At 31.8% G+C, this 25,333-nt stretch overlaps 4 protein-coding genes across 11 annotated transcripts; 1 reads left to right on the forward strand and 3 right to left on the reverse strand.

Moving 5' to 3' along the window:
* Positions 1-357: 357 nt before the first annotated feature.
* Positions 358-3,522, forward strand: LOC129297967 (serine/threonine/tyrosine-protein kinase HT1-like). 5 transcript variants are annotated; one of them, XM_054936332.1, is made up of 4 exons: positions 358-1,185; positions 1,677-2,132; positions 2,911-3,014; positions 3,101-3,296. In XM_054936332.1, the coding sequence occupies exons 1-4, from the start codon at positions 751-753 to the stop codon at positions 3,150-3,152; spliced, it is 1,047 nt and encodes a 348-aa protein (XP_054792307.1). In that variant the 5' UTR covers positions 358-750; the 3' UTR covers positions 3,153-3,296. The 5 variants fall into 5 exon arrangements, with proteins under 5 accessions (XP_054792307.1, XP_054792308.1, XP_054792310.1 ...); XM_054936333.1 differs by having other exon boundaries at positions 2,929-3,014; XM_054936335.1 differs by having other exon boundaries at positions 2,948-3,014; positions 3,101-3,181.
* Positions 3,523-3,695: 173 nt separating this feature from the next.
* LOC129297965 (mediator of RNA polymerase II transcription subunit 11-like) lies at positions 3,696-6,818 on the reverse strand. 4 transcript variants are annotated; one of them, XM_054936329.1, is made up of 4 exons: positions 6,493-6,818; positions 5,168-5,257; positions 4,949-5,053; positions 3,696-4,190 (listed from the first exon to the last, which is right to left on the reverse strand). In XM_054936329.1, the coding sequence occupies exons 2-4, from the start codon at positions 5,219-5,221 to the stop codon at positions 4,023-4,025; spliced, it is 327 nt and encodes a 108-aa protein (XP_054792304.1). In that variant the 5' UTR covers positions 5,222-5,257; positions 6,493-6,818; the 3' UTR covers positions 3,696-4,022. The 4 variants fall into 4 exon arrangements, with proteins under 4 accessions (XP_054792304.1, XP_054792302.1, XP_054792303.1 ...); XM_054936327.1 differs by having other exon boundaries at positions 4,949-5,065; positions 6,493-6,812; XM_054936328.1 differs by having other exon boundaries at positions 3,696-4,199; positions 6,493-6,811.
* A 7,741-nt stretch (positions 6,819-14,559) lies between these two features.
* On the reverse strand, positions 14,560-18,818 carry LOC129297969 (recQ-mediated genome instability protein 1-like). Its single transcript, XM_054936337.1, has 8 exons — positions 18,285-18,818; positions 17,615-17,785; positions 16,868-17,013; positions 16,365-16,498; positions 15,703-16,271; positions 15,489-15,599; positions 15,276-15,404; positions 14,560-15,190 (listed from the first exon to the last, which is right to left on the reverse strand). The coding sequence occupies exons 1-8, from the start codon at positions 18,816-18,818 to the stop codon at positions 15,020-15,022; spliced, it is 1,965 nt and encodes a 654-aa protein (XP_054792312.1). The 3' UTR covers positions 14,560-15,019.
* A 5,086-nt stretch (positions 18,819-23,904) lies between these two features.
* On the reverse strand, positions 23,905-25,094 carry LOC129297968 (uncharacterized). The gene is made up of 2 exons (XM_054936336.1): positions 24,302-25,094; positions 23,905-24,251 (listed from the first exon to the last, which is right to left on the reverse strand). The coding sequence occupies exons 1-2, from the start codon at positions 25,092-25,094 to the stop codon at positions 23,905-23,907; spliced, it is 1,140 nt and encodes a 379-aa protein (XP_054792311.1).
* Between the last annotated feature and the right edge of the window lie 239 nt (positions 25,095-25,333).

The following is a 25,333-nucleotide window of genomic DNA, read 5'->3' on the forward strand; positions in this document are numbered from 1 at the left end:
AGAATGATAAAGAGATTTTAAAAGGATCAAATAATTTAAGTTAAGTCTAAAATATTAAACTCTAAAATTTATAACTCACTTTTTTAATTTTATAACAACATTATAATAAATTTATAACTTATTTTTAAATTTTAACATGATTAAAAAATAAAAAAATTATTTTTATTATTAAAATATAAAATATAAATTTTTTTATAAAATTTAAAAATTAAGTTATAAATTTTTAAAATTTAACCTTTGAAACCTTATTTTAAACTCCGTTCCTGTTCTCAAAAAAAAAAAAAAAGTGCTGAATCATATCGTAAATAGTCCATTCACAAAACATGCATATTCTCTCCTCCACTTTTGAACCTATCGCTCACGAGTCACGAGACTCCCCTGAACCTGCAACTTCTTCTTCCTCCTCGTCCTCCTCCTTTAAATTCATCTTTGCAGTCCTAATCCTTCTTATTGATCCTATGATGATTAAACCTCCCTCTTCTTGTCCTTCAATTCGAATTCCCATGCATTTGGTTCTCCTCTGATTCGTGTGATCTCTTGCAGTACTGGTCTTCCAGTTTATGTTTCTGGCTAATTTCAACTCTTGAACAAATCTATTTCGATAGTTTCATGAAAGAAAACCCTCATGTTTCGGAATCACTTCCTACGATCCCAAGGAAAATTCAGATTCAAATTTAAATCCCTTTTGACGGAATGTTTTGATAGTAAGTATCACTGTAACTATTTTGTAATAACTCATATCGAGCTTTGATGGCGGCGTCGTGTTTTCATCCACTTCGGCTACCAAAGTGGAAGGGGAAATCGTTATTACCCGCGGCTTCTTCTTCTTCTTTGTCGTCGTCCAAGAGGCAGTTGAATTGTGATGCGGAGAATTTGGAAAGGAAGAATTTCGAAAGCTTGGAATCATGGTCGATGATATTGGAGTCTGAGAATTTTGAGACGTGGGAGGCTTTGAAGGAGGATCAGGAAGAATGGACTGCCGATCTTTCTCAGCTTTTTATCGGAAACAAGTTTGCTTCCGGCGCTCACAGTCGGATTTACCGTGGAATTTACAAGCAGAGAGCTGTGGCTGTGAAAATGGTTAGAATTCCAGCTCAGGACGAGGAAAAAAGATCTTTACCGGAGCAGCAATTTAAATCTGAAGTTGCTTTACTTTCACGTCTTTTTCATCCTAATATTGTTCAGGTACCATCTTTCATTCCAATTAGAAACTAATTATGAGACCTTCTTATTTCGTTTTCCTCATGGAGTTTGATTTTTTAAAATTTGTAGTTATGCTCTTCTTTACATATCAAACTTGTAAAAACGTGCTAGAAAGCACAAATTAGTTTGGTATTGAATATATTGAACTAACCTTCAATCATAACGCTCACCGGACTGTCAAAATTGCAAAGATTGTTGATGTTTGCTCTTCTAACAGTGAATTCTGAGAGAGAGAGAGAGAGAGAGAGAGAGACTTCTAAACTTCAACTACATTTTTTTTTTTTTTTGGCTTAATGTTCAATACATCTACTTGATGTCCTATACGGAGTTTACTTTCTGTTTGTCATATTTTGGGTACTAGCAGAGCCAGTAACTAGATTGGGTTCTTTCTGTTGAAGGTTGTTATCTGACGCAATTATTTTATGTATGAGGATGAATAAGGACTGATCCTTAAAATACTCTTATTTTTACAGTTTATTGCAGCTTGTAGAAAACCACCGGTGTACTGTATCATAACAGAATACATGTCACAAGGAAATCTGAGGATGTACCTGAACAAAAAAGAGCCATACTCTCTTTCAACCGAAACTATACTAAGGCTAGCACTTGACATATCTAAGGGTATGGAGTACCTTCATTCACAAGGTGTAATGCACAGAGACCTCAAGTCAACTAACTTGCTTCTCGATGATGAAATGAGGGTTAAGGTAGCAGATTTTGGCACATCATGTCTTGAAACGCGGTGCCGGGAAACCAAAGGAAACATGGGGACGTATCGTTGGATGGCCCCAGAGATGATCAAGGAAAAACCTTATACTCGTAAAGTAGATGTGTATGGTTTTGGAATTGTGCTTTGGGAGCTCACAACCGCGTTACTTCCTTTCCAAGGAATGACCCCTGTGCAAGCTGCTTTTGCTGTGTCAGACAAGGTAAGATAACTATGCCAAAATGTCTTTCTTCTTAGGGGTAAACTATACATAGCTTTCTTGAACTGCGGCCTAATAACAATTTTAGTTTATAATCTCTAAAATGTTACAGTTTACTCCTTTAAATTATGATATTACAAAAAGTCAGACAAGTTATATGGTTAAAATTAGTTACAAAAAGTCACATGATTGTCTTGCAATATCTGAACAAATGGGATAACAAAAAATAATAAAGAAACAAGGTATAGAACGACAATCATGTGGCGTGGCCTTTAGATGTTAGTTTTAATTATAATATCTAATGTTTTTTTTTTTACAAAAAAATGATTGTCATTGAACTATAATATCTAATGTTTTCTCTTTGTGAAGTTTGCAAAATAAATTGTTAGGTTTCAAAGATCGTAACCCATATACTAAAGTTGTAATTGAACTATAGGTTGTGGAAATTGTATGTTGGATTTCCTGTATATGCTTTCATTCTTAAACACCCCCTCCCTGCTTTCTTCTTTTCCTCTTCTTGTTCTTTTACCTCATTTAATATTGATTCCTTGTTTGAACTCAATTACGATATTAAACATTTCAACTTTATCATGCTTAATAGATTAAAACAGTTGAGTTATCCGTTTAAGTTAACATATGCGGTAATTTGGTTTTCTATACTGTCAAGATGAATGCCATAAATAGTCGTGAGCATAGTCATTTTATGAATGTTTCTGCCTTGTAGCCATTTGTCTGGTAAATTATAATGATTTGAATAATTTTTTGTTCTTAATATATATAGCCATATGTTCTGCACCAGATCTCTATCTCAATTGCAGGACCTAGCATCAGAAACAGGGCTTTTTCCTGCAAGCCATTAGCTAGTCTTTTTAATAGAAGGAGACGGTAACAGGCTTTTGTGTATAATGAGAAATTAAAGATAATGCTGCTATCTGGTTTACTGAAACATGGGGTTGAATTATTTTGGGCAGAACCAAAGGCCACCGCTGCCAGAAAATTGTCAGCCAGCGCTCGCACATCTGATAAAGCGTTGCTGGGCGGCCAATCCCTCCAAGCGGCCAGATTTCAGTGAAATTGTGTCTGTTTTGGAGAAGTATGATGAATATGTCAAGGAAGGCCTACCTCTCACTCATTATTCAACCTTAATCAATAAAAATGTCATTATTCAACGCTTAAAAGGTTGTGTGTCCATGAGTTCCTCTATACCTGTACATGCCTGATTTATCCTCTTCCGCATGTAAGCTCATACACACTCCTCCCCACACCCCCCCCCCCCAAAAAAAAACAAAAAAACCTCAATCTGTATATCCTGTCCATTTGCTTGTAATTGTACATGCTTCAATGTTCCTTCCAACTGTATTATGTAAATGCAACTTAAGTTTCTTTTCCCTAATTTTCTTCTCCTTTTCTATCTCTGGAATGAGTTTTAGTAAAATTGACCAGAAATCATGCATGCATGTAGAGAAAGAATAACACGGTATCTACAAATTGACATTAATTAAACCTCATGATGCAATAATACACCATCCAACCAACGGGAGCTAAATCTAAAAGGCAAGTCTCTCATCACGTGGCAAACCAAGGTTTAAATTTTTGATAGAAGAGGTACTTGTAGGTAACCAAAAATAATACACCATTCAAAAATAATACCTCAATATCCTCCCAATGTTATATAAATTCCCATCTATAGTATAAAGCTAGGTAATATCCCATTCAGACATAACACCACAAGTTGTCCCATGCCATAGCTGTACCAAGAAACAAGAATTAATGAACGAGGTAGAGTCCATAATAATTGGACATGAGGCTGTTAAAATAACTAGATACAGAAATCCCCAAATCAATGAATTTCAAACCAAAGGTTCTCATCTGAGGAAAGCTCCTATGTAGATCTCAGACAGCTGTGTCATACTCATCAATCGTCTGTTTCATTCCATCCAACTGCGATATAACATATTCTAGTTTCTTGAAACAAATCTCACTGGCTATTCTTGAACCATAATCGCACTTCTCAAATGGGCGATACTCACAAGCACTTCTGATTTCATCACGCAATGCCACCTGGATGTCCTAAAAGGTTTTTAGACCAAAAAAAAAAAAGTTAACAAGACTACATAGAATTTGCATCCTTCAGCTAACAAAATGGATTGGAGCTTCATTGAAATTGGTTGTAATAAGCCACGACTAGAGCATGGTACATTTGTTTTATCTTCAATTACACAATTTCACCCCAATTATCTAAAGGCAGTTTTGCTGGGGATTTGAGCTAGTTGGTTGTCTCCTGGTCTGTCACAGAACAGAACAAATACTGAATTTAAAATCATTGAGAGAATGAGTAGACACTAATTTTATGAACTGCTATTTGTGATGCTTTTCACCATCTTAAGCATTCATCTTCACATTTTGTTAATTTAGAACGTGAGAGGTTTTTAATAGGTAATGCTGCAGTTTCACTGAAAATGAGTGTCCAGCATTTTATGGAGGAAGGAAGCAGGGATGAACACATACTGAATTGATACTTGGTAAAGATGTCAGCAAAGCCTTTTAGACATTTTTTATTAGGTTTCTTAATTAAAACTTGATGTGTGAAAGAACTTTATTCAATAACCCAATCATTCAATGTTAACCTGTAAAATAAAATTTCTACTCATCACTTTGTTATTGTTTTCGGCCCAATGCTTGTCATTTTGTTATTGAATAACTTGATTACAAAGATCTAGAAAACCTGCAGCTAAGTTTTTTACCTTACATCTGTAGACAAAATTTAAACCAAAAAAATAAAGGGGAATTGGATTTCCAAACATTGAGAAGAAGAATACCTTAATTAATTGCATGAATTCCAGGCAGTGATTTTGGACCACATCTTTCCTAGGACCTGTCGAGCTTGCCAGCTCATCCATGACTCCTCCTGCTAACTCTAAAACCTTGACAATTCTCTACGTATTACCACCACAAAATTATAAATATCAATGACACGTTCACAATAAACTGTGAGCATTTGTCATTCCGTAAATGCTCTAAATTATTTCAAATATCACCTTCTCCACATTCTGGAGTCTCTGTAATGAAGTTGTTTGACCCTGTGAATCCATTGATGCTACTACACCTTTGAGATCTCCCACTCAGATCTGAGGAATCGAACAACAACAAGCAATCAAGTCTACTAGAGTCTAGAACCAAACATCAAGTTGATAAACAGAAAGGTCTCCTTTGATGGAGATGAATGCATCACAATATTTTTTTTTTTTTCGGACCAACCAATGCATCACAATATGGAAATAGAAAATTTAATGAATCTAAGGACCTTTCTCATTGGGAGAAATTTTAACACGGGAAATGGAAAACAGCCTCGTTTGGTTGCACAAAAGTAGAAACAGTGCATAAGCCAGGGCAAAGCGATTTCTTCAAACGGAGGAGAGATTTTTCCAGCAAGGAAGGACGAGGGAGATACATTTATTGAACTACCCAAGAAGAAGCTGTAAAAAGATTGATAAAGAGGCATTTGTACCGGATTTGCCCCTAAGAAGTGGAACAGAATGAAACTTTATATGCATACTTTTTTTTTTTTTTTTAAACAAAGGCTACAGAAAAATTGTGCAAACAGACAAAAATCAAGTCATGTCTGAAACCATAAGATTTATATAATTAGGTGGTGGATAGTCTAATATTCTAATATCAAAGTCATGCGGGATGTCTGGTAGACAAGCAAGTCGGCAATCTCTAATGTTCCTAATAATTTCTGAGTGGGTGTCTTTCTAAGTAGTTGTGCTTGATGAGTTGCATGCATATTTTTCTTTTTTGAGTGTAGGGATTTGAATTCGATTTGTGGCCTAAGTCTATTCAATAAGTGTCTCAATTACAGCCATTGAATTTCATTAATACTTAAAATTATCAATATATATTTCCCTTTAACAATAATCCTTACGATCAAAGCACTACCTGTTCCCTCCAAAAGTTTGAGATTTGGTACTTTATGAGTGTTAAATGACAAAATCTCTTGAGACTTAAATGGAACGGTAGCTATGGTGACATGTGAGACACTCAGTAAGTAAAGTGAATTGACCTAGGTCACTCGAACCAAATCCATGGAATAGCGGCAAACTGAAACCAGCTTGAAAGCTAACGGGATGGAACCCACCACCCCCAACATGTATGAGTCAGCCTAATATTAAAGAGCTTAGATAATCTCAGCATTTCATAGACAAAAGAATTATTTGCAAGGAAGAACATCGACAAATTGTCCACTCTAACTTGAACCAAAATCTTCACTCCACACACATGTAATAGTGAAAGGGGGAAAAACTATAATCGAATCATTGGAAGGTTGGACGCCAAGAGAGAATTAAGTTAATGGAATCCGAACCTTGAAGGCAAAAACTTTTCGCCCTTGGAACGCAGTCTAACTCCCAGCGAGTTTTCTATGGCACAGCTGTCACCTCCGGCGTCGATTCCCTCTTCTCCGTCAACCCTGGCTTTCCCTAGTCGATCTCAACCAAATATGTGCCCTACCCACGGATTTTCTCTCACATCCGGCACCGCCGACAACGATTTCCTCAACGTCTACGTTGGGTTTGTGCGTGGATACATCAAACGTCTGGATAACGTCGCCGCTAAGAACTCCGCTTTAAAACGAGGGTTTGGTTCAAAAGGTGGAGTTGAACAGTTAGTTTCTCATGTACTCTCAAGTTTGAATCTAAATAAAGATATCAAAAATATCTTGAGATACTCAGGAAGCGATCATTGAAATGGGCTGACAAAGCAGATTAGTCCAAGTAGAAGAGGGTAATATTTTTGAGTTTTCAGGACACTGAACAATGAAATAAAAAAAATTAACCTTAACACTTGTTAAAGGTAAATTATGTTTAAAATATGGTTAGGCAGGCATCTTTTTTAATGGGATTTAACATTTCTCTCATATTAAATTTTTAAATATTGAAAGAATATACTTAAATGTTAATATATTAAATTTATTTTTTAAAATAACAATAATTATTTGTACAAAAAACAATTATTTAAAATTGAAATGGTTAGAGAATTAAGAAGATATTTTATTAAATTCAAAAATCAAACTAAAATTTTATATAAAGTTAAATCAATAAAAGTACAATTCAGCCATTATTTTATTTTCATATTTTTGTTAGCTTATAATTTTAATAAGTGTTAACGCGCAAAAATGGTCAAAAAAAATATTATCTAAGAGTGAGGAGCTGTATCTTATCTTTAAATTAGCACCCATTAATCCAAAAAACCTGGCCAGTCTTCCCAAGTCTATTAATCCGGCATGATGTTAACTATTGATCGAATGGCAAAAAAAAAAAAAAAGTTGTTTGACTGTTTAGGCTGATGTGAAAGAAAGGGTGTGACTTAACTTATCTTTGTTGTTTTGTCCCAAAAAAAAAAAAAAAAACCTTATCTTTGCTGGCAATATGAGAACGAATCAATTTGTTTTGGGGTTTCTGACCAAAATGCTTCAAAATTAAAAAGAAATTCCTCATATACTATACTTTGAAAATTATTTTCCTACATATTATGAAGGCAAATTCGGTTTCTAACAAACCTATTTCGTTGTGTCAGAATATTTCTAGTAAAAATGGCATGGAGCATTCAGGCTTCCAAAAAAAAAAAAAAAAACCAAACAAAAATGGTACGGAGCATATTCTTGACAATGAAAATCGATTTATCACAAACCAATTTGATCAAATATTCTATTACTCGGCCTTTATAGTACTGAGTTATGAAAAAGGGAATTTGTTCTTTGCTGAAAGCAATTCGTGCCACACTAAGCTCGCTTTATTATTATTTTTTTAAAATGTTTATATTGGAATGTGACAGCACGCTTCAACAATGGCTATGTGCAGTGTCAAGTCTTAATGGTTTCTAAGCAGATTCTTGTAGTATCTTATCCGTCAGCATGCATACTTTTTTTTTTTTTTTCCCTTTCTCTTATTTCTTAAAATGTAGTTAAGAAGCTTTGAAAAGAGTTCTTCCAGCATCTGCATCCTCTTTTTTCCTTTGCTCCATTTTTTTTACAAGTGTTAGGTTTGGCTCTCCTTAGCTCTTAAAGATCTTTATTATTTTGACATTAGATTTAAGAAAGTAAGCACATCGATCATATAATTTAATATTTTGATTATGATAAAAATGTTTAATTTTTTATGTATTTTAAAATTTTTTTTATACATGTAAATATTTATCTTATTGTAGCCTTGTGATATTTTATTGATGCTATTATGTTATTGATTATCATGAAATTTAATATTTAGAATTTGATTAAAACTGGTAATTTTTTTATGTATGATTAGTGGTTATTTTATTTACATGATAAATTTATATCAAAACTCTAGCTAAGTGATTTTTTTATGGGGAAGAGATAAGTGATATTTTATTAATTAAAGTTGTGTAATAATAATTTCATATGCTTTCATGTAAAGGGGGAAAAAAAAGGTAGTATATTATTAAAATATTAATTGGTTTCACTGGACACTACTATTCTAAAAACATGTTCATAGATCATACCCACCACATAGCGTTTGATTTCATTTCAAAGATGTTAAGTTGTATATAATTATTAGATTATTATATATCAGTGATGCTGGTAAAATATCAATACAAAATTTTAGAACAACACAGCCAAATAGTTTGTTAGAAATTATATCCTATAAACAAATATAAAATTTTAACATGTTAGAGATGATAAAAAGATACTCCCTCCATTTAAAAATGTAAGACATTTTTAATCGAATCTTACTCCTAATAAAATAATTATCTACTTTTAAACTAACACTTTCTTTTCATATTTACCCCTATTGAATACTCTATAATAAATATAAAGCTTTTATTAATAGGGACACTTTAAAAAAATAATGATTACACCTCGAAAGATTAAAAATGCCTTACATTTTTTAACATTCAACTCTTCAAAAAATACCTTATATTTTTGAACGGAGGTAACATTCACCAATATTTTGTATTTTTATTAATATTATTTATATATGAATTTTAATAATTTGTCATGCTCTGTATGGTTAGTAAATCTAGCTAAAAAAATTACCAATCATTTTATATACATATAATTTTTCCATGAAAAAATACAGATATTTTTAACAAGTTGCTAAGTGAAAAAAATGCAGACATTTTTAACAAGTTGCTATATTTTTACAAGTAACTTCTTTAAAAAAATTTGAATAGATTAGTTCAAATATACCAAGAAACTTATCTAATTAATTATGAAATAATATTTTAAAAAATTATTTTTCAAAAAAATTTTAATTTTTTAATGATGATTTAGCTTTTAATCATTATTAAGGTAAAAAATATCAACATAGTTTTAGAGGGAAATAAAATAAATTACTATTATAATTTTATAAATAAATAAATTGGCATTTGTTAAAATGTAGATGCTTGAATGTTATTAAAAAATGCTTTGGTGCTTGATTTATTGTGTAGGAATTAGATTATTTTTTGGTGCCATGATATTGATTTGATTAATAAAAAAATTTGCTTAATATATAGGGAAAATGGACAATAGAAAGAGCTAATGTGCATATATACAAATGATTGAATTTTCAATAATCTAGATGGTGTGACATTTGAATTTGATGATATGAGAATAATGAGGATTGATGTAAATATTACTTTGGCCCTACTAAAGCAAGATGCTAGACAAATACTAGAGCTTCTTTCCAATCAAATTGTGTCCAATCTTGTATATAAATATCCAATAGCCATAAATCCACTAAGATACTGAGCATGTAAGTTGCAGAACAATTTTGATATAGAACAAATGTGGTATATAAATTTGTGATATTTGATAGGATCAAAGCTATATGCACACATTTCAAATGTAGAAGTTGATGACCTCCCTAAATCACAACCACTAGAGGACTTCATCAGATCTTTATTTTCATCAAATAACAATCATATAGATCCAATGAAAGAAGAAAGAAGGCTTAGCTTGTACTTAAAAAAATTTCCATCCCTTTGATTATCCTTGTCTTGATGTTAGTAATAATAATATATCATCTTCTTTACAAACTTCATTTGAAAATATTATGAATGATTTTAAAGATGAAGATGTGTATGATTTTTATATAAATAGTGGTGGTGACCGTGATAATGATGAGATAATTTAGAAACCATATAATTTTCAATGGGTGCAACTTTTTATTCCAAGCTATTGTTTAGTTACACTACAAATTTGGAGGGCTTAAAGTCCCTTAATATGCTTTCACATAATAGAATGGTACTATCCTGGTCACATCATGAGACAATTTGGTCTTCAACAACTAATTCCTTTTCCTCTAGTTAAATTGAGAAATGTTCACACATTACAACTTAGGGGAAGAACATCATCAAATTAGATTGAGGAGTATTCAAACTTCATCGATACAGAGGAAGGATGGGAACATGATATTATAGAGTCTCCTATATCAAACAAGCCATTAGATCACACATACATCCAAGTACATGCGATGGTATTGGAGACATACTCAAAGTTGGATTGGCTCAAGAATTACTGCAATTGGTTTTGTAGTAAGTGTTCACTATCATTATTTTTTTACAATTAATATTCCTATTTATTAATATTTTTAACTAATTTCAAGCATATATAATGAAAGGTTTATAGTTAAGTCTTTAAAACCCTTTACAAATACCTATAACAAATTAACAAAAAAGGATTTGTTAAGACAACGCAACATATTACTTGCATTGAGAGAACAATGCTTCACAATGGCCTCTCAACCTGCTCTTCTTGCAATAGATGTGCCACGCCCACATATTCCTCAAAGAAGACAAAGTCGGAGACATGGAAGCTATTTGTCTGCACAATCACCTAATGACGTTGAAGATGAAGTGGAACAAGATTAAGAAGGCGCTTCTTCTTCTAACCTGTTTACACAATCACATTGCATGTTCCCATCATCCTTGTCCCACCAGTTTAGCTCTCTAGATATTGAACAATTTGTCTCACTCACTTTTTTATTTGATGTTCCACCATTATTTGTAGCTGAATACAATGGTTACACATTTGAATGTGGAGGGCCCTTGAATGAAATATCTAAATGTGGAGGGCCCTTGAATGAAATATTCATGACTCCACAGCATTTGATCTCCCTTATAGAGTCTCCTATTTTTTATTTGAATACCCCATCAATTGTATCAACCACAAAATTATCAAAATTTCAACAAAAAGAACCTACAAGATAAGGGCAACTGCAACAAGTTATAAAGAGACCAAGATGTGACACACAGAGCCATCATATATAGATTATGTTTTTTAATGTAAAAATATTTAATCTTTAATTATTTTGAAAAAACAATAGCCTTTCGTTATTATTGACTCATTTATTATTTTATATTTTTCAAATAATTATTTATTCTACTTTAATCTAAATTAATTACAAAAAATTATCATTATCTAAAATAAAAAATTTATTTAGTAGCTTATCATTTCATTAATGATTAAACCATCAATTATTTTTGTAGAAAATAATTTAGTAACCATAAAAATAATTATTTTATAATCATGATTATGTTAATAAAATTAATGATTAGCTAATGATGGGTTGGACTAGAAATAGGTAGGAGGAAATGGTTTTAATGAAGACAAGTTGTGAAAATTAGCTTTAATCAAACCAAGTTGTGTGAAAATATACCTGACTCTACTCGATTCCTATCAAACCAATTTGTGGTTCTATAGCATCTTGAAAAATATTTTTTTCTTTTATAGTATCTTGGTAATTATTATTTTTACATAGTATGTTGGTATTTTTTCCCTTTTTTTCTCCTCATAACCTAACTTTGTTACTAGATGGTGCTATTCCCTGACCTTCACCCCATACAGCAAAGGCAGCTCCTGCGGGTACTAGGCTCCTAGCAGTCCCCTTATCTCATTATATTTCTTGTTCAATTTAATTGAAAAAGAATATTCTGATGATTTTTTTTACCAACAATATTCTGATGATTTAACTTCACAATTTAATTTCAATTTAGACAAAAAATATATATATAATGATATTTCAAATTATTTTAAGCTTGATTCATAAATAAGTTATATAATTAGTCCTTTGATAAAATTCTCCCTAAAAATAGTTTTAAAATTCAATTTGAAAATTGGAGTAAAATGTTGGAGCCAAAAATATTTGACACTTTTTTAAAAAAAAAAATTATATAGCCATGAAAAGTGAGAGTGGTGGGGTCTATATTAAGAACATGTGATGTGAGGGCCGGCCAAAGTAGGGCTACAGCTAAAAAAATGAACATACAAAAAAATTTTAATATGTATTTTCTACGGATTATAATATATGACATTTGTTAAACAAAATTTCTTGCTCCAAAGATTAAGATATTGGGTATATTTTATATATTTTTCTTACACTCCCTCAAGCCCCTATTATATAGCACCTTCAAGGAAAAAAAATTTATTCTTAATATAAGATACCTGATGGACTATTAAATATTAATTATGTTTGTTTAATAATTCTTATTTAAATTCATTAACTATGAAAGAGAATATAATGTAAATTTAAAAAACTTTCATTTAAATAGCAGTACCATTGGAAATTTATTCTATTTTTTTTAAAAAAATTTAATAATTTAACCATATCTTCTTAATTGTTGTGAAATAGTTAGACATGCCTTATAATAGCAACAATAGAAAATAATACTCAAGGGTACAGTTCGATGTAAGAAAAATTAGAAAATCAAAATTTTAATCAATTTTTTAAAAAACATAAATTAATTAATTAATAATTTATATTGTGGTTCAGAGAAAATAAAAGATAATAATTTGTTAAATAAATAAATAAACTTTTGCTTATATTTTTAATATTCATAGAAGACATGGAGACATCAATAATAAAAACATGAGAAATTTGAATTAATGATTTTATACAAGTCTATTTGGGTTAATGAGAATTTGGGTTTAATCAAATATCTTTTTTTGGTACACAAAAATTTAAGTTCCAAATCCAAATTTATCTATTTTTTATTTTATTTCTTCTGTAATTTCAATTTTCCTTCGTAGTGTAGTCAATTAAAATTTCAATCACTTCAAACATTTCATTCTCGTATTTTTATTATTGATGTTTTCACGTTTTCTTATTGCTACTTGTTTCTCATCAATTAAAAGAGAGAAATTAACACATCACTTTCAATTTTTATCTTTGTTTTAAATATCAACTTGTCTCTCTCTTTCATTTGAAACTTTTTAAATTACCCAAATAAATAATTTTGAACACATGAATTTTAAATGTCAGATTGAAAATGTGATATTATAAATATAAAATTCATATTCAAATCTGCATGGATAACAATCACGCACGCTGAGAGGTGATAGTCTGAGCAGGAGGTGGTAATACCTTCAAAATTTTCAAGATACTGAACAATAGAATAAAAAATAAGGAGAAATAGATAATTATTCACGCAAAGAAAATAATAGAGAGAAGACTGTTAGCTTATCACATCAACTTTTTTAAAAAAATAAAGTATAGAACTTGGCTTGATTGAAGTCAAATTCTATAATTTTATGTTAAAGAAAAAATTTTGGAACTCAGTATGTATCAAGCTAATTTTTAAATTTATAGTATATAGGAAAATACTTTTAAAAATATAGCATATGAGGAAATAATTTTTTTTGCTGTAGTATTGCAGTCAAATTGCCCGCCTAGGCATTTGACCCAAGTTGTCCGGCCCTTGAAAGTTAAGCTGTTGTCGATTCTGCCAGCTTCAGGTTGAGACGCATTTTTGGAGACGTAAATTCTGGTTTTAGCTTGGCTAAGAGAAGCGAAGATCAAGAAGCAAATATTGGATTATGAGTATGCTGCTTTGCTAATCTTGATGCCTTCAATTTTTCGGTTTCCTGGAGGTCATGGTTATACACGATGGTCTCTTGAAGATTTTCAATTTTTTTTTATTTCAATAAGGGTATTATAGTATTTTGTTATTATAATTGCATACATCAAATAAAAATTATTCAAGCATTCCTATGGCGTAGCAAATATATTTTTAAAACCCATTCCCACCCCCATTTCTTTAAAATTCACTCTACGTAGCAAACATACCGTTAGAACTCTATTGGTAGGCTTAGTCCTGAAATATTTGGAGCTGTTGGAACAAGTGGAGGCTAATCTCGGCCTTCAGAGAGAGGTACAATTAACAAAAGGTTTTTCCATGAAGCAAGAAACTCCAACTAAATGGTTTGAAGAAATATCCGCACCGCAAGTCAGTAGTCAAGGAAACTTAGCTCAAGCCCAACTGTAACATATTAAATTTAAAAGTACAATTTCCAATCATGAAACAATTATTCAGAAAGGGAAACTGGTCTTTAAGATGCCGGAACTGAAACATTTTTTGAGAAAGCAACCACTTCATAATGTAAAACTTATGGGGATTCTAGTTTAACGGGGTGATGAACAGAACAAGAAGAGACTGTAAGCAAGCATTCAAGAATTTAATTAGTTAAAAAACTGCGATGCTAAAATCACTGTCACGAAAATGTACAGTAAAATAAATTAATAAAATATTTATATTTACAATGCTGCCCATGTTCATGAACAAATTTGACAGAACTTGGCATCTCATCCTTCAGAATTGAATCCCTCCTCAGTCCAACCACAGCACAACAAAACCCAAAAGCAAGAATTATCATGACAAAGTCGATGGTTGATCTCTGTTTCTCATCTACAGCCTGATAAATGGTCATCATCTGTACATAATAATATCCTCTTCACAAGATTAGGTAAGTTTTGGTCAGAGTAAGGTGAATACTTATCGGTTTCATCTTACACTAAAATGAAGGACAGCATCGCATGTGTGCTCGTAGTGATGAATTTCTGAGACCAACTATTCATTCCCGATCAAATTCTGAGGCGATTACCATTCGGATATAATCAAGGGGATAATACAATGGGTTCTGGGGAACTATGTCTTTGAGCTCGCCCAGGGAATAAGGACCTCAGCCTTCTTAAAAGTAACCATGCATCACATGGTGGACAGCCTTGGTTCATCTCAATGGCGATTGGAAGAGAAGACTTCGCATTTAATTCCAAAAGCATTACCCCCTAAGACAAAATACAAGGAGAAAATGAATTAACAAGCTGGGAAAGAATGTCCAAGCAAATCTTAAAATGTGATAAATTGTACTACCTCGAAGTTTGCTAAAAAATATTGGAATTTACGCATAGTCTCCTTCATGTCTTGGACTATTTTCTTGTCTTCAGAAGAAAGAGCAACAGTGACATCCTCTGGAGAATAGCCAATCCCTTTCTGAACAATCTAAAAACAAAAATAAATGATCAAATTATTACCATGAGGAAGACAATGTCAATAATATAAAATCTAATATTCGAGCAGACTTACATTATGATCTATGATAATCTCAGATATAAGGCTCCCATCATCAACATATGCTTGAAGCTCATATGTTTTCCTCTGCTTATATTGGAATCCCTTGACACCAGTCAAAAAGCACTACAAAAAATGCATTTTAGATAAAAATAGTAAAACCTTGGATGACATTCATATATTAAGAAAATTGCTCAACAGAATATTCATCCAAGAAAGAACACTATACCTTAACTTTTCCCCGAACATAAGGAGCTTTCTCCTTCATCGTGGCCCACTTGGCTGACAAACTGGCTAAGTACGTGAAAGGAATTTCCCGGTCTCCAGAAAGCATCAGCGGGTGATCATCTGCCTCAAACATAGGGACATCATCAATATTCGAAACCCTGGAGGAGGATCCGACAAGAGCATTCTCTGTTACTATTGGAATTCTATCCCTGTTTCTCTCCTCAACATTTTGAGCAATAGGAGAGCACTGGGCAGCCGCAGAGTTCTGTCTTCTTACATGAATGGTATCATTACTGTGTTCTCCCATGACATTTGAAACCGCATGAGAAGATAGGTTGCCAGCAGAATTTGCCCCCCTCATATTAACAGTATTTATATCCATTTCCTTTGTCATAGCAATGGTTGAAGAGAATTGATTAGCCATAGAATCTGCACGTGTATCCACATGCATGAATTCTGCAGTTGAAACCATGTCAGGCATTAAATTGGAAGCAGCATTTTGAGCGTTAATGGCTAGAGTATCTTCTCCAGTTAAGCTGTTGCCAGCATCAGACATTCTCAGGCTAGCATCTGTAGTTTCGCAGGCATGGAAAATGTATCAGATGACAAACAACTTCAGTCATGCAAACAACAAGTTCAGTTGTTAGTAAGACTAAAGCATACTCAGATTGTTTGTTTGAATTGAAGGAGCGGCATGCACAGTAGAATTACTGCTCGCAATATTTTCGGCTCCCCTTGAAGGCCATGCAGCAAGAGTTGCTCTAGTTGTCAAGGGAGGAAGCACTCCATTCTTAGTTCTGCACTTCAGGATCATACAGATAGTTTAATCAACCAGCAAATTTAGGCTCTAAAAAAACCTTTAATTTCCATGAGAATTATGGCCATCAGACCTATAGACAACACTAACATTTATTAACATCAAGATTAATACAATTAAAGGAAGCTCCAATAACGGATCTGCAAGGTTTTAGATGAGTCTTTATGTTAAAGTAAATTGACATAATACAATTATCCAGCAATGGTTTCCTCTAAACATGACATTATGCAAGAACAAAGAAATGACATAAAAGTTTCCAGTTTCCAGTTTGCACTAGGGCGGCATTCATTTTATTATATAATTTATGTTACACGCCTTTGTTCAGATCATCTGATATAACAAAGTGTACCTTTTTCCCCTCGGTGGCTTATTCAATTCATCAACAAGCCGCTTTCGTGCTTCATCCAGCTGCTTGACCAATCCCCCCAAGATTTCTATGGTTTCAGGGACCAGCATTAGAAGTCCATGGCGTACATGTACATTACAGATGGCAACCTATAAGTATAATTAATAAAGATCCTTCAGTATCACCCTTGCTAGCAAGGAAAAAGAAGAACTTAAGTCCTCTGTGTTTTACAAAAGACATAAGAATTGATAAAGCAATGGGAAAGGCACAAAAGAGAGAATTAAGATGGACTACAACCAATTTAGGCTAGCCAATACCAAAATGAAAAAAAGAAAATGGATTTACTAACACCAATACATGCAAAAATTAACTATCTACTTCATTTATTTTTTTTCATTAAATTCACACAGGACAAAATGTGTTAATTGAGGAAGCACTTGCTAAAAGTCAGTGAAGGAAAGAAGTATTTTTCTTAGGCAAAAATAATGAGTTAATGGCATAGCCACATATCTGATGGATGAGGATTATTTTGAGTATGGTTTGCACAATTATAAGATTAAAATATCTCCAGCTAAATTGCATGACAGCCATGCATATTAATTATGCTATACAATATTTGAATCTTAACAATCTCAACCTCAATAAGTCAGCCTCACTCAAGGAGGAGTCAGAAAATTCTGTTTTCCCCCTCTCAGGCGCAACAATTCTATATACTCAGATTGGGGGGGGGGTGTCACCAGACAAAACAACCTTCAAACCAGCCGGAGCACAGACTTCAAGAGCATGAACGGGTCTGTATTCCATTCCAAAGACCCTCTGGATACCATCAGTCATAGATAACTTCAAGCACCTTTTATGTCCAGGGGGTGCTTGTTGATATCTGCCACGAAGCGGACAGCTAATATTAATTATTTCATCAACCTGCCAAATTAATAAGCATGTGATTTTACTATTTCCACATCTGAGTGTAATAGTTATGATCAGAAAATAGATAACGTCATTAGTGACTGCTCTAGCAGCCATCCAAACAAGAACTCTTGAACTGCGTCACTAAAAGTTATAATTTGGGTCACAGCCACCTGCGATGCCGTGGAATTTTTGAGAAAGAATGCTTTCAAATGTAGGGTCTAAAAAATAAAATTGAGACAGAAATTATCCAGGCAATCATTTTGGCTTCTAAGCATTTGCGCCAGCATCAAAAGTACGGTTACTTCTCACTTGAAACTACAACCTGATAACTAGTAGATACAATAACAATATAAATTATGACTTGAAACGCACGATACCATAGTTTTTTTTTTTTTCCTAACTTCAATGCAAATTGCTTTAATTTGGATGTCGATAAGAAATAAGCAATTTGTTCATTTTTGATAGAAAGAAATTAATAGAAAATGATGCAGGGATGATGACGAAGCCCCACCTGTAACACATACGGACCAGGGAGATCAACAAGATGCATGGAATCCACATTTGCAGGGAGAACGCCGCTCCCACAGTAGTTCATATCAGAAAATAGGAATTGTTCAAAACACAACTTCGCCTTCGCAGTAACATCAAAGCCAGGAAAGCCCCGAACGGAGCTCTCCAGTTCACGAATACAAGCATCCAGCCATTCTCTCCCCAAGCTCAACCCGAGGCGTCGAAGAGAATCGCTAATGGGACAGCCAGGATCCTCACTGGAATTTGAACGGGAAGATGGAGGAATCTCCTGGGGCCCGGAATTCTGATTCCGCGGAGGAGAAGTTGGCAAGGGACTATCGGAGACGTCAATGAAATCGTCGTCAGAAATTTCAAGAGGCTCAGCAGCACCGCTCCGAGGTAAATCAGTTGCAGTCTGATGTTGAGGAGCTAAATCAGCTTCCGTTTCAAGATGAGGCGGCGCCGGCGCCGGCGCCAATGCGGCATCGTCTTCGTCGTCGTCGGAACAGTCCAGCCGAAGTCGGCGTATCACCATTACAGACTTTTATGAATTTTGCCTCTTCACTTTCCCTCCATTTTCACAAATGAAGGGGGAATAAGCCGCTAGATCAACCTTTTGTTGTGGGCTTTAGCTTCGTGGACATTTTTCTTCAAAAAGGTTGGACACTTTTTCTCCCATGTAAGCCCTATGGGCTCAGCGTGTAACCCGATGACCTCATTTAATTTTTTTTTTTGTTGTACTAATTTTGATGAACCCCAAAAAAAAAAATTGCCAGCTAATTTAAATTTAAATACACATGCACGTTAATTTCAGGTATTTAACACTCATCTTCCACGTTAATTTCACGTTATTAAAGTTGTAAAAAAACCCCACTCATCTCTCGCAATATACTACCAGTTATACAATGATTTGTAATATGCATTTGAGTGGGAGAATAAGCAACCTAGATTAACATGAATGGGTTATTATTTTTTAAATTAATGAGCATTTTAAGCCTTAAAATATTACGTGAAAAACACCATGGATCCTAAATTCTTCAAATATATAAAATAGATAATAAATTTTTAAATCCAAAGCAAATTACCTACATCATTAACTTATAAATAATGTTGTTAATTGTTAACTTTGTAAGATTTAGTGATCTAGCTAAATTTTGACGTGGCAGTTCCTTGCTAATGTGTCATTGGTTAATAATCATCGTGAGCCCTAAACTATTACATAAGTAGTATTCTAGACCCTAAACTTTGAAATTTAGAACAAATTACCCCCACTGTTTATGTGTAGAATATTGAGTATTATGTAGAGAAAATTAGCCTCAAACGATGGATGTAAAAGCTGACAATTTCATAAGCGAATTTTAAACTCAAATCAATTCGTTAATTAAAATCATCTAATAATTAAACTTCTTTTCAAATGAGATATCAAGTTTTTACCATTAAATAACTAAATATTATTCAAAATAAAAGTAAATTAAAGTTATAGAGTATATAAAAGTATGAGATACTAATTATTTGAAAAACATTGCAAAAAAGAAGCAAAAAAAGTCATTTCATAAAATTCTAGGTTGTTTACTACAACAAATCACACTAAAGTTAATTTAATTTACATAATAGTCCATATTTTACACATAAACAGTGAGAATAATTTACTTTAAATTTTAAAGTTTAAGGTTCAAGATGCTACTCTCACAATAATTTAAAATCTGCTATGCTCATTAACTAATGACTCATAAGCAAATGACTACTACATCAACATTTGATTAGACTCCACAAAGTCAATAATTTACAGCATTATTTATAAGTTAATAGCATTATCTATAAGTTAATGGTGAGAATAATTTGTTTTAGATTCAGAAACTTATGGTCCATGTTGCACATTTTAGGAGTTTAAAGTTTAGGGTACTTTTCGCATAATATTTTATGATCTATAATGCTCATTAACTCTCTTTTTTTGCTTCCCAAAGCTTAAAACAATGACTTTTGAGGGAGTTTCAACAAGAAAAAGGTATGAGAAAAACACAAAACACAATCAAAAAGTGACAAATAAAGATTATTAAAGTAAAAATAATGTATCAGAAAATTGAAGAAAAACAGAACAAAAATAAGATTGATGAATAGTAGCGAAAAAGAAGTAGAGAATGAGGATGGGGAAGCGTCCACGTTGAACCTTGATTAAATCATCTGGCAGCAAGCTGACAAGAATGGAAGAAGGGAAGAAGATGACAGGCACAACAAACTTAAAAAAAATGGAAGAAGGAGAAGAAGATGAAAGGTAAGAAAGGTAAGGAAAAATGATAAAAAAGTGTCATAAGAATTAATTAATTTAAGTTAAATTTTAAGTGTCAGATTTTAAAAATTTACGAGTCTATCTCTCAATTTTACAACTGCGTTATGATAAATTTATAATTTATTTTCTAAATTTTAACATAGTTGAAGCATAAAAAATTTATTTTTTTATTAAAATTTGAAATACAAGTTATAAATTCATCACAAAAAAGTTATAAAATTGAGATATTGAGTTATAAATTTCTAAAATTTAATACTTGAGACTTAATTTAAATTAATTGATCATTTTAAAACCTCTCTGTCATTCTCTCAAGATGAAATTCATATGTGATGTGAGACGGTTTGAATAATATAATAAAAAAAGATATAGGCTAGCAGGTAGATTTATGAGGGAATAGCACTACAGGCTTCAAAAGAGTAAAAAATTGCACTGCAAATTCAATATATTCTGTCATTTTACTACAAACTCAATGGCCCTTGTTGCAATTTTTTCTTGAAAGCGAAAGTACAATTTTGCCCTAATGTGACTTGAAAAATTAGATCATGTACAACATAATGTCTATCAATATACAACACGATGTCTATGCATATTTAATTAATTAGCAGGTTTAATAAAACATATAAATGATGCACATAATATACAATACAATGTTCATATATTCTCAACTAAATGTTCATGCATGAACATATATGGATATTATATTGAGAATTCATAAACATCACCTTATGTGTCTATGGACACCGTGTTGTATATGCTCCACGTGACTTTATTTTAATTAACCTATAAATCAACTGGACATGCATGGATATTGTCCTAAATATTTATGAACATTATGTTGTGTATTTATAGACATTGTGCAATACATACTCTGTCTGATGTATATTTTAACTTATAGATTAACTAGACATACATGGATATTATATTGTGTATCTATAATATCATGTTGTGCATCTATAAGCATCGTGTTGTACATTTATGAATATTGTGTTGTACATAATCTAAGATTTTAAATTACATAAAGGAAAAATTATACTTTCACATCCAAGAAAAATTGTAACAAGAGCTCTTAGGCCTATAGTACAATATCAAAATGTATTGAGCTTAAAGTAAATTTTTTATTATTATTTTAGGGCTTGTGGTGCGATTCTTCCTATATTTATTGCATATACCACACATTTTTTATTTAATATTTTTTTAATTTTACTCTTATTATTATTTTAATTTTATATTGTAATTTTTTTATTTGAGATCTTCTATATAAAACTAAAAATATATTAATTTATCTTAAACCAGTATGATCATAGTTAAATTATTGACTTTTAAATCAATGCTCCGATCAATTCAATAACATATCTCATTTTTAATATCTTAATTTGTTTCACAGCGTCATTCATTCCTTTTTAAAATTTATTTTTATTTAATTAATTGAGTGAATATATATATATATATATATATTTGGAAATTTGATGCTGTAATATATTCTAAATTTACTTTTATTTCATTGTTTGATTGAGGGGTTGTTTTTATTTAGGGATTTGAATATGGAAGCAATATGTTAAAAGCCAAAGTAGATAAGGAATCGAAAAGGCTATTAGTTCATGATTATTATGATTTAACCAGTTAGATAGCTAAGTGGTTAAAGTAGTAACTCAATAATTAAATAAAAACAATATTATATATAACAATATAAATATGAAATTATTACATAATTTATGAATGAACATAACAATTCTAGTTTGATGACGAGTTAACAAGCTCACACCATGTAACAACATACGCCCCAATTACAATAAAGTCATTAAAAGAGACTAAACAACAAGTCGGCAATCAACTTAACACCACACGATCAATAACAAGTCGATTCAACACACTGCCAGTGACATGCATCATGACTTGTCAATTACCCTTGATTAAGCCAAGCATGAGTTTTTAGAGAAATATCTACATTATAATAATCATCAACTTCTTGCCAGGGAAATGATTCCGAATCAAGCCCTCCAATTCCAGAGCATGTACTCCCAGCCTAAATTAACCGCAATAATTTTTAACATAATTTAAGCAATAACCTTGGCCAATTAAGTATATGTTTGGTTTTTAATTTGTTAAAAATTTATTTTTTAAAAATTTATTTGATAAAAGTTAATTTAGTAAAAGTTCATTATTATAACGAAATTTATATTTGGATATATTTTGTAGAAAGTTAGTTTAGTAAACTGAAAGTTGTTTGGATTATAATAATAAAATATACTTTTGAATGTACAATTACTAAAAAGGACATTACTTTATGATAATTTATTTTTATAATTTTTATCATGCAAATGTAATATATTTAAAATATTTAAAAAACATGATAAAAATTTTAAATACCATAAAATTTAATGTCTTAAATAAAAAAATAAAAAAAATATAAAGTTTGATATATTGAAAAAAATTATATAATAAATAGTTTAATATATTTAATATTGACAATTAACATCATTGATATTTTAATTAATAACAGTATAAAATATAAAATTTGATATATTGGACAAAAATTATATAAATAATTGAATATACATCAATCCTAAAAATTAACAAAATTAATTATTTAATTTATAATGTTAAAAACTTGATCTCTAATAATAATAATTATTTAAATAAAAATTATATTTTTAATAAATTAACAATATATTTTAAATAAAAGAATAATATATTAAAGGGATAGCATGGTTAAATAATATCTCACTTTTCAAATTCTATCTCAAATTACTTTTACAAATTCACATCTAAATCATTTTAAAAAGTACTTTTCAAAAACACATTTTTTCAATTATTTAATAATGAAATAACTTTTCACATTTCAAATATTAAAAAGTCCTTTCCAAAAGTGGAACATGGTTTACCCAAACACACCCTTGTTTGACTAAATTGAATTTGCAATGTTTTTTATATGGTAATATTTTTTAGATAAATCTGCATAAAAACGATACTTTACTCTATATGTATTACTTTTCACAACCCCGTGCATTTGTGAAAATCTTAAAACAATACATGTACCTTCAAAACAAGCGAAGACCATGATTTCTCCTTTACATTCATTAAAAAAAAAACAACCTTAAAGAGATGTACCTTTAATTAGACACGACAACGTTTAAATCTGATTTAAATAATCATATAAAAAAACAACAGATTCAACATTACAAAATGATTAATATGGTTGTAGTAATTCATGGTATAAGGAGGGAAGAATGGCGGGGTACATGGCCTATGAGTTTTTAATTCTTTTTAAAGATTGTATAAACTTTGTATTACATATGCTTTCCAAAACTTGGCCTCCCTAATAACTAAATTTTAGCTATGTCGTCCCCGGCAACAATGGAAAGATTGTGGCTCCATCTCCACAATGATGAAGAGTATCTGAGTAGCAAGTGAAGCAAACTGAGTCGGATTCAAATCCATGTTCACAGACTTCTTCAACAATCATGTAATTATCCTCACTCAATCCAAAGCCATAAACCTTCATTTTTGTAGCAAAAATCAGTTGTTTGCCATTCGAAACAGTGAATCCTGTCACAATAATTGGCTCTTCTTCATCCTTCAAACCTATTATTGCTTCCACCCTTATTTTCAAAATCCTTCTCCATTGGTTAACCTCATAATCAGTTAAAACCCAGACAGTGAACACATTCTTTCTTAATCTCACTAAGCAAATAGATTGATCCAAACTTGCTGATTTCCCCCTTTATATATACCCATTTGGGCAGTCGAGTCATGAGAGCCAGTTCTTGCTTCTTTTGGAAGCCTGAGCATTCTTGACCTTCCATCCTCAACATTGTAAGCCATTATATATGGCCTGAAAAAAGGACTCTTCTTGCTAAGAAAAGCTGAACAGTCTGATATAAAATGGAGGGCTTTTCTGCGATAAACATGCATGTCAAACCTCAAGGATCTAGCTCCAGTGAAAAAGCTTGTTTCAGTTGCTTTCCACATACCCTCCTTTTTAAAGTAGAATTTCACATCATCATACTGAGAAGCCCATTCATCTTGAACTTCAAATAAAAATAACATGAAATCATCATGTGAATCTTCAAGGTTACACTCAAATGCAAGTTTAAGATCAGCATCAGGATATTTGTTCAAACTATTTGGAGTAGAAATGGGAAGCCATGATTGTGTCACGGGATTGCACATAAATAACTCTCCATTATTACGGCCAAGAATCAAGCCATTACTTGAAGCCACAATTCTAAAAGATGGGCAGTGTTCTAAAAATTGTAAAAATTTATTAGAGACACTAGAGGCTGGCTTCTTTGGACACAGGTGGTGGAACTCAGTTGTTGCACTGTATCTTTGATTTGTGTTTGGTTGAATAAAGAAACACGAATCATCATCCCTTAGCAAGGAATTCTTTGATTGCTTCTTGATGAATAAGGTGTCATTTGAAAATTGAGCGTTGAAGAACTTGTCGACACATTTGAACTTGTAAATAGATTCTGCAGGTAACCATGAGAAGATCTCAAGTGTTATATCATCAGGCAAGTACATGGCTCCTGAATCAACATAATAAAAGTCAATGAGTCATGAAGTGTGATGAATGGAAGTATAGAATAGTTAAAATATGATATCTGGAAAAAAACAAAACTCTAATTTCAGTCAGTATTAAAAATAAGAAAAGTACGCAGTATGATAAAAAGAGTGATTATCTGTTAATAATAAGAATAAGAGATAATGGGCCTGTTTGGAAACTTGTTCTGAGAACAATTTTCTGTTCTCCAGAATAAAAG

The sequence above is a fragment of the Prosopis cineraria genome, unplaced genomic scaffold (genome assembly GCF_029017545.1).
Source record: "Prosopis cineraria cultivar Desert tree isolate PC_DT_omini unplaced genomic scaffold, ASM2901754v1 PC669, whole genome shotgun sequence".
NCBI classification, from domain to species: Eukaryota; Viridiplantae; Streptophyta; class Magnoliopsida; order Fabales; family Fabaceae; genus Prosopis; species Prosopis cineraria.

Coding starts and splice junctions, on each gene's coding strand:
- LOC129297965 (XM_054936326.1), bottom strand. CDS start 5,221: ATGGATTCACAGGGTCAAACAACTTCATTACAGAGACTCCAGAATGTG. Junction 5,066..5,167: donor GACTCCAGAATGTGGAGAAG/GTGATATTTGAA, acceptor GGTAATACGTAG/AGAATTGTCAAGGTTTTAGA. Junction 4,200..4,948: donor AATTCATGCAATTAATTAAG/GTATTCTTCTTC, acceptor AAAACCTTTTAG/GACATCCAGGTGGCATTGCG.
- LOC129297967 (XM_054936330.1), top strand. CDS start 751: ATGGCGGCGTCGTGTTTTCATCCACTTCGGCTACCAAAGTGGAAGGGG. Junction 1,186..1,676: donor TTCATCCTAATATTGTTCAG/GTACCATCTTTC, acceptor TTATTTTTACAG/TTTATTGCAGCTTGTAGAAA. Junction 2,133..3,100: donor CTTTTGCTGTGTCAGACAAG/GTAAGATAACTA, acceptor TATTTTGGGCAG/AACCAAAGGCCACCGCTGCC.
- LOC129297969 (XM_054936337.1), bottom strand. CDS start 18,818: ATGGTGATACGCCGACTTCGGCTGGACTGTTCCGACGACGACGAAGAC. Junction 16,499..16,867: donor AAGCCACCGAGGGGAAAAAG/GTACACTTTGTT, acceptor CCTGAAGTGCAG/AACTAAGAATGGAGTGCTTC. Junction 16,272..16,364: donor AATTCAAACAAACAATCTGA/GTATGCTTTAGT, acceptor GCGAAACTACAG/ATGCTAGCCTGAGAATGTCT.
- LOC129297968 (XM_054936336.1), bottom strand. CDS start 25,094: ATGTACTTGCCTGATGATATAACACTTGAGATCTTCTCATGGTTACCT. Junction 24,252..24,301: donor TGACTCGACTGCCCAAATGG/GTATATATAAAG, acceptor CTATTTGCTTAG/TGAGATTAAGAAAGAATGTG.